This window comes from Neoarius graeffei, chromosome 12, assembly GCF_027579695.1.
Source record: "Neoarius graeffei isolate fNeoGra1 chromosome 12, fNeoGra1.pri, whole genome shotgun sequence".
Lineage (NCBI taxonomy): Eukaryota > Metazoa > Chordata > Actinopteri > Siluriformes > Ariidae > Neoarius > Neoarius graeffei.
The window spans coordinates 40,763,026-40,772,045 of record NC_083580.1 but is presented as its reverse complement, the minus strand read 5'-3'; the positions used below and the strand labels follow the sequence as shown (position 1 = coordinate 40,772,045).

Genomic DNA, 9,020 nt, shown 5'->3' with positions numbered 1-9,020 from the left:
GATATGTGGGTATTAAAGGATATATTAAATTTCTTGAGTCTTTTTTCTAAAACTTTTATAGCACAGTATTATGTCGTAGAGAAAACCCTTCATTGCTAATGAACACAGGTAAATATGAACAAAACAATTCAAGTGCAAGAAATGGACATTTATTAAAACTTACTTTGATACTTAATTTTATGAATCACAAGCCTGAATGTGTTACTTTAATCTACGTTACAATTTATGACTTAACCTCACAAAAAAGTATCTGTGCAAAACATGAATATCTACAGACGCTGAAGTGAATTTATTTCAGCACACCACATATCACTGTACCAACTAACCAGTCTGTCAGGTCACTGAAATATGGCATGCTGTATGAGATACTGTACTGTTGTATATTTTGGCCGCATTGTTTCATGCAGTAGGTGGCGGTAAAGTCTCTTCATGAGCAAACCACCATAACAAAGCAAAGGACTGGGAAGTGTTTATAACACAGTGTTAGCTGTTTTCTTGACTTTGCTGATCGTTTTCTGAATGTTCATTGCATTTTTCTTGGCAAAAACGGCAAGTGTCTTCCGCTTGCCTACTAAGAAAAAGATATTTCGAAACCAAGCAACGCAACTTCACTTATTAGCTAGCAATATTTGCTAGCTACTATTGGCTACATCTATCGAGTTCGCTAGTCTAACCGAGTATGGCCGAAAACGCAAACAGTGCAGCCGGTCTTCCTCCAGGTGATCCTCAGCTAATCGCACTAATCGTGGAACATCTGAAGAACCGAGGTCTTTTCGACGAGTTTAGAAGGGACTGCCTAGCAGACGTGGACACTAAGGTATTTCACTTCACTAGCTAGCATAGCTAAATGTGACTAGCTAGCATTAATGTTACAGAGTGGAATTTGTTTATGTTTCTTAAAAAAAAAAGCGTCGTCCGTTGTTATATAATTTAGGCGGCAACAAAATGTAAAATTTGAGACGTCTTATTTCATAATATGGCTTTTCTGAATGTCATATGTTAGAGCCTTTATTTTTTTTTCTCTCTCATTTTTTCAATACAGTGTGAAAAGCCAGAGATAACTGCACTAGGCTTCATTGTGAAGTGGGAAGTCTCAACTCGGAATTACGTCATTAAGTGGCGAAAAGGATGTTTCGGTTCATGATATTTACCTTCGCAAACTGTATGGGCAGTGTTACAGAGTTAACCAACTCACATCCAGCTGATTAAGACGCTATAGCAGTATTTGGTCTCTTATTTCAAGTAGAGAAGTGGTACTTTTGGTACAAGGGTGGTTCTGTTGATTGTCTGATAAGCCAATACTTTTATTGAGGACACTTCGTGACTTTCCAAGTAGGAATTCTGTATCGAGGAGCGTTTTCGTAAACGTTCCTGGTGGGAAATTCTGAGTTATGAGCTTAATTCTAATGCAGCATTGTATCATAATGTCTCAGTTAGGGGTGCCATCGAACGCTATCATTAGTAACTGCCGTGCCCTACAACACGGATTTATTCTCAAACTTATTTTAAGTAGTCTAGTCGCAGATTTCGAAAATTTAAACTTTTCATTTTCGGAGACCAAATAGTGTTCAATAAAAATGAATTTTCTTTAAAATGCCAGATGGGCTTGACGTATGCGATGACGTTATATAGCAGTCGCTTGGAGCAACTCAGCTGTTTATATTCTCTGTTTACATCACAGTTTTGCTAGTTTTACAAGTATTTTTACCGAGTTTATCAGTTTTTAAATAAGTATGCTGGATTGTATAGCATATAAATGCCACAATGATGCTAAAAAGAAACCACAAGCTGGAACTAGACTTCATTTCCGCAGAGAAAATGCAGTGTGCTTCCTCAGCTATGGCAGAGGGTCACCAACAGAAACTGGATCAGACATGAGATCTCGTGCTGCAAAATCATTAAAATAAGTAAATACACACACAATCTACAGAAAGTGTGTGTAGTTGTGCGCTCTAAAATCTTGGTTTAAAATGGCTCAACTTGCAACGCGACATGCCACTTCATGGTCTAAAATATTTTTGTTTTTTACATGATCTTCTACATGGGTGGGCTTTTTTACATGATCCTACATGATGTTAAGGTTTGTGATGGGAGTGACAAAGTTGGACAGGATAAGGAACAACCACATCAGAGGGACAGCACATGTGGAGAGCTTGGGAATTAAGCTCAGAGATGAGACTCAGATGGTATGGGCACATCCTGAGAAGTGATGCAGAGCATGTTGGAAGGAGAATGTTGAGGATGGAGCTGCCAGGCACATGAAAATGAGGAAGGCCAAAGAGGAGATACATGGATGTGGTGAGAGAGGACATGAAAGTGGCAGGTGTGGTAGAGAAGGATGCGGAAGACAGGGAGCAATGGAGACGAAAGATCTGCTGTGGCGACTCCTAATCGGGAGCAGCCAAAAGAAAACATGATCTAGATGGTGCTGGGAGAGCATGTGGCATGGTCAAAGATGGATGTATCAGAGTTGGAACTGTGTTGATATCTCAAAAGCTGTAGCGGTGCCAAAAAAGGGTGGGTGAATGAATAAATAATAATGTAAACTTAAGAAGAACAGTAGTGTGCTTCATGCTGCTTTGTGCTTAGCAAGCACACTAATAACTCTTACCATTTTCCCCAAGTAGCCGTGAGTCCACCAAGTGAATTATCTGTAAGCTGCATATAGACTGGTACCAAAATCCAGAATTGTGACACCCAAAGGCATTTTTGAGACAAAGTCGGCAAACAGTCTTATTTTGTCAATTTGGGTGTGCCGAATTCAAATCTGCAATATGCTGAGCTCTATCTGACCTCTGTTGACCTCTAGAGGTCATTGAACTTTGGGCCTGTAAACGTCTCAGCTGAACCCAGTTTCTCAGCTTTCTAAGGAATGACGTACTAAAATGATTAATGAAGTTAGCAAATGGCCTTGTTTGTTAAATGTTTGGGTGCTGAATTCATTTTTCATTTGTAAAACGACATATGACCTCTGATAACCTCAAGGTCATTAAACTTGGCCTATAGGCCTATGCATTTAACGGCATGTTTAAACTGACTTTACTCCCCCAAAAAGAATATGAACAGACAAAAAACAAATGGAAAGGAACAAATACAACATTAAATGCCAGTCCATGTACATGTGACTTACTTTTCACAATGAGAATGCCTAGGCGATCACCTTACATAACATTGCATTACATTTAGCGGTTATTGTTTATACAAAGCTACTGAAAAAAGGACAGATTCAGCAACATACAAAATGTGGGGGCATACAGGGTATACAGGTTAATCAGGGTTAGTATATATGAGAGGTTTTTTTTTTTCTTTGGGGTCATTCCATGTCAATTCACACAAATGCCCAAAACCTCCCCAGTGACCTCTTCAATTTGCCTTATTTTTATTTTCTTAGTGCCTTATGATGTCAAATGAAAGAATCCAAAATTTTAGCTTCCTAGCTCGAACGTTTTTTTAATTTTGGCCCTTCAAAGTTTGGGTGCCACGCCCACTTTTGGGGTCCGGGAATTGCACACTTAATTTGCAAGCATTTTTGGAGACCCATATTTTTTGTTCTAAGGGGGATATAGACCTGTAAATTGCTATATCTATGTATTCTGGCCCTGTCTATCAGATTCTGCACCTAAAAATAGCATAGGTTTACTAACTTTATAGATATTAACCCCTTAAAAGTGGATTTTTTTAATGACAATTTTATTTTTACATTTTGGGGGTCCATATCTTGGAAAGTTTTTATGTTGATGGCATTTCAACTGATTTATCATCATATTTGGGAACTCTACTGTGTACTTAGAGAGTTTCAGGGCACTCAGAGCTTTAGTGGGGGTACAGGAGGGCCCCAAATATGGCTTCGGGACAAAATTGCCATTTGGTACGTCCTACTTCAGGCCATTAGTTGGCCATGTGGGCACATGATGACTGGAATGAGCCTTTAACCCTATCAACAGACACCTTTTATCAAACTTTTAAGCCAATAAAAACTTTGATTATCCAACTCTTTCCATATAAACTAAGCATTTGTATATGGTACTGTTTTTGCATATTTTCTGAATATCCTAAGTTCGGAAAGTAGGTAAACTATTGTTTTGACTGCCTATTCATGTTTAAGGTAGTAAAAGCACACCCATATAGTGATTTTAATCTATGGGAAGATTATTTATACCCAATACCCCATTAGTTATATTGACAATTACAAGGGATAAACCCTTTCCCGGCTGTTTCACGATGCTGTTTTTTTTTTTTTACATTTGACACCTTTCCCTGTATCCAACCAAACTCTGACCACTATACACTTAATAGTTAAATGCATCTTTCAAACAGGAACGGGAAAGATGCAAATAAGGGGATGATCCCAAGAAAAACATCCTAGTTGCTTTACTACATTTGTTCTGACATACGATCTGGAAGTTAAACTTAGGCCCTGTCCACACGGCAATGGATTCAGGTGACTCCGATACAATTGCTTATCGTTTAGGCCTGGCGTCCACACGGCGCCGGCGTTTTGGGTGCCCAAAACGCAATCTTTTTGAGAACGGGTTCCAGAGTGGAAAGATCTGGCAACGTTGCCGTTGTGAAGTCGTCTGGATGAGTAAAACGGATTTGTTTACGATGACGTCACAACCACATGACTGTGAATGCTTCACGCCGGGTAGAAGTGTAATGAATATCACCAGGAAAAAGCCTTACAGAGCACTAGTGAGAGTGAAACACGAGCTTGGATATTATTATTATTATTATTATTATTATGTTCAGTGTTAGTTCACAGTAGTAATGCAAGAAGCAGAATAGTGACAGTAATAGTGAAGCAAAAACATGCAATTGTACAAACACTGCAGCTCTACAGCAAAATATTCATTTATAAAATGGTCTGATTCTTAACACCAGTAGTGCCAATGATCTCATTGCGATGCGATGCGAGTTGTCAAGAAATCCTATAACTTGGTTCATGAAACGCGCTTACAAAATATTTTCACTGTGAATATTTATTGTGTAATGCCTGGTGCAAAGTGAGAGAGAGAGAGAATAGCCCTTAGGGCAGAGTCAATCCCGCCAGCAAAAATAAGGGGAAAAAAGGAGCGATCTCACCTCTTCAGATGATGGTTTAAGTCCTACAATACATTCCTCAAAAAAGGGCGTAGAAAAGCAAATTAATCCATCAACGTGTATCATTCAATTTATTCCGGACAATTAAAGACGCCGCCTTCCGCGTACGTCATCCTCGTCGCCATTTTGGAAAGGTCAAAGCGGAGAATAAAGATTAGCTGCGTTTAACTGTACCAACAGGTTTACCGTCCAAAGGAGATCACATGGGATTACCTTTCACAGGTGAGAAACAGCAAATTAATCCATCAACGTGTAGTATTCAATTTATTCCGGACCATTAAAGACGCCGCCTTCCGCGTACGTCATCCTCGCCGCCATATTGGAAAGGTCAAAGCGGAGAATAAAGATTAGCTGCGTTTAACTGTACCAACAGGTTTACCGTCCAAACGAGATCACATGGGATTACCTTTCACAGGTGAGACTGGAAAAATACTTTTCATTGTATTTGGTCATTATAATGTAATTTTACGAACAGATTTTCCTGACTTTGTGGCTAATATGAAGTCTCGCGCATAATAGTTTATGCGCATGCGTCCTTACTTCTATTCCCATACGAAAAAGAACAGTAAAGAACTTATAAGAGTTTACCACTGTCTTAGTAGTAAATCCTTATAAATATAAGGATAAATCCTTATAAGGATTTATAAATAAATATATATGCCATGTATGATTTACTCCTGAAAGTGGCCCATTTTGCATTTTCCTCATACAAATTTTTTATGAAAATCTAGTATGTATGAAGTGAACATTGTGCATGGTTTTTACAGATAATGTGTATGATGAATTACACCGTCTTTGTATGCTTCATGTAATGTTTGTAGTTTTAAATTATATTTTACAGTTTAAAATGTACATGCCTTTTATATGTAAATCCACATATGTTTGTGTTGGATTTACATATAAAAGGCATGTACATTTTAAACTGTAAAATATAATTTAAAACTACAAACATTACATGAAGCATACAAAGACGGTGTAATTCATCATACACATTATCTGTAAAAACCATGCACAATGTTCACTTCATAAATACTAGATTTTCATAAAAAATTTGTATGAGAAATGCAAAATGGGCCACTTTCAGGAGTAAATCATACATGGCATATATATTTATTTATATTTATAAGGATTTACCACTAAGACAGTGGTAAACTCTTATAAGTTCTTTACTGTTCTTTTTCGTATGGGTTGTTCTGGTGTGTCCGAAGGGACCGTCTTACAGCGCCCCTAGAGGTGTGGCATGTGTATTGCATCGTTTTCAGCAAGCGTTGCGTTGCCATATGGACCTGATTTCTACTGATCGTTGCCCATTTGGAGGCGATATTTTTTTTAAATAACATCACGTTGCCGTTGTCGTGTGGATGTGGCCTTAGACTGATCAGGTTTTTTTTTTTTTTTTCAAGAAAAGGGGAAGGGGCCCCTCGCCACTCATGTGGGGAAAATTAGCATATCAATTAGTAAAAAGGGGAAATTTTTATATATATATACAACCCCAATTCCAAAAAAGTTGGGACAAAGTACAAATTGTAAATAAAAACGGAATGCAATAATTTACAAATCTCAAAAACTGATATTGTATTCACAATATAACATAGACAACATATCAAATGTCGAAAGTGAGACATTTTGAAATTGCATGCCAAATATTGGCTCATTTGAAATTTCATGACAGCAACACATCTCAAAAAAGTTGGGACAGGGGCAATAAGAGGCTGGAAAAGTTAAAGGTACAAAAAAGGAACAGCTGGAGGACCAAATTGCAACTCATTAGGTCAATTGGCAATAGGTCATTAACATGACTGGGTATAAAAAGAGCATCTTGGAGTGGCAGCGGCTCTCAGAAGTAAAGATGGGAAGAGGATCACCAATCCCCCTAATTCTGCGCCAACAAATAGTGGAGCAATATCAGAAAGGAGTTCGACAGTGTAAAATTGCAAAGAGTTTGAACATATCATCATCTACAGTGCATAATATCATCAAAATATTCAGAGAATCTGGAAGAATCTCTGTGCGTAAGGGTCAAGGCCGGAAAACCATACTGGGTGCCCGTGATCTTCGGGCCCTTAGATATCACTGCATCACATACAGGCATGCTTCTGTATTGGAAATCACAAAATGGGCTCAGGAATATTTCCAGAGAACATTATCTGTGAACACAATTCACCGTGCCATCTGCCATTGCCAGCTAAAACTCTATAGTTCAAAGAAGAAGCCGTATCTAAACATGATCCAGAAGTGCAGATGTCTTCTCTGGGCCAAGGCTCATTTAAAATGGACTGTGGCAAAGTGGAAAACTGTTCTGTGGTCAGACGAATCAAAATTTGAAGTTCTTTATGGAAATCAGGGACGCCGTGTCATTCGGACTAAAGAGGAGAAGGACGACCCAAGTTGTTATCGGCGCTCAGTTCAGAAGCCTGCATCTCTGATGGTATGGGGTTGCATTAGTGCATGTGGCATGGGCAGCTTACACATCTGGAAAGACACCATCAATGCTGAAAGGTATATCCAGGTTCTAGAGCAACATATGCTCCCATCCAGACGACGTCTCTTTCAGGGAAGACCTTGCATTTTCCAACATGACAATGCCAAACCACATACTGCATCAATTACAGCATCATGGCTGCGTAGAAGAAGGGTCCGGGTACTGAACTGGCCAGCCTGCAGTCCAGATCTTTCACCCATAGAAAACATTTGGCGCATCATAAAATGGAAGATACGACAAAAAAGACCTAAGACAGTTGAGCAACTAGAATCCTACATTAGACAAGAATGGATTAACATTCCTATCCCTAAACTTGAGCAACTTGTCTCCTCAGTCCCCAGACGCTTACAGACTGTTGTAAAGAGAAAAGGGGATGTCTCACAGTGGTAAACATGGCCTTGTCCCAACTTTTTTGAGATGTGTTGTTGTCATGAAATTTAAAATCACCTAATTTTTCTCTTTAAATGATACATTTTCTCAGTTTAAACATTTGATATGTCATCTATGTTCTATTCTGAATAAAATATGGACTTTTGAAACTTCCACATCATTGCATTCCGTTTTTATTTACAATTTGTACTTTGTCCCAACTTTTTTGGAATCGGGGTTGTGTGTATATATATATATATATATATATATATATATATATATATATATATATATAAATATATATATATATAAATATTCATTCATTCATTCATTCATTCATTCATTATCTCTAGCCGCTTTATCCTTCTACAGGGTCGCAGGCAAGCTGGAGCCTATCCCAGCTGACTACGGGTGAAAGGCGGGGTACACCCTGGACAAATCGCCAGGTCATCACAGGGCTGACACATAGACACAGACAACCATTCACACTCACATTCACACCTAAGGTCAATTTAGAGTCATCAGTTCACCTAACCTGCATGTCTTTGGACTGTGGGGGAAACCGGAGCACCCGGAGGAAACCCACGCGGACACGGGGAGAACATGCAAACTCTGCACAGAAAGGCCCTCGCCGGCCCCGGGGCTCGAGCCCAGGACCTTCTTGCTGTGAGGCGACAGCGCTAACCACTACACCACCGTGCCGCCCCTATATATAATATATAAAAAATAAAAAAAATCTCCTTCTCACCCCCGGCGAGGGGGTGGTATCCATGTCATCCTCAAGCTCGGGTCCTCTACCAGAGGCCTGGGAGATTGAGGGTTCTGCGCAGTATCTTCGATGTTCCTAGGACTGCGCTCTTCTGGACTGAGGCTTCAGATGTTGTTCCTGGGATTTGCTGGAGCCACTCTCCCAGTTTGGGGATTACTGCCCCAAGTGCCCCCACTACCACGGGGACCACACAACCCTTGACCTTCCACATCCGTTCCAGCTGCTCTTTCAACCCTTGATACTTCTCAAGTTTCTCATGTTCCTTCTTCCTGATGTTGGCGTCAGCTGGGATTGCCACAT

General features: G+C 39.5%; 1 protein-coding gene across 1 annotated transcript in view; it reads left to right on the top strand.

Annotated features, from left to right (window-relative positions):
- Window positions 1-424: 424 nt before the first annotated feature.
- Window positions 425-9,020, top strand: part of bod1 (biorientation of chromosomes in cell division 1) — an 82,307-nt gene continuing 73,711 nt past the window's right edge. Inside the window, exon 1 of the mRNA XM_060935902.1 lies at window positions 425-817. Within this exon, the coding sequence (XP_060791885.1) occupies window positions 680-817 (138 nt within the window). The 5' untranslated portion in view covers window positions 425-679. The remainder of the gene's footprint in view (window positions 818-9,020) is intronic.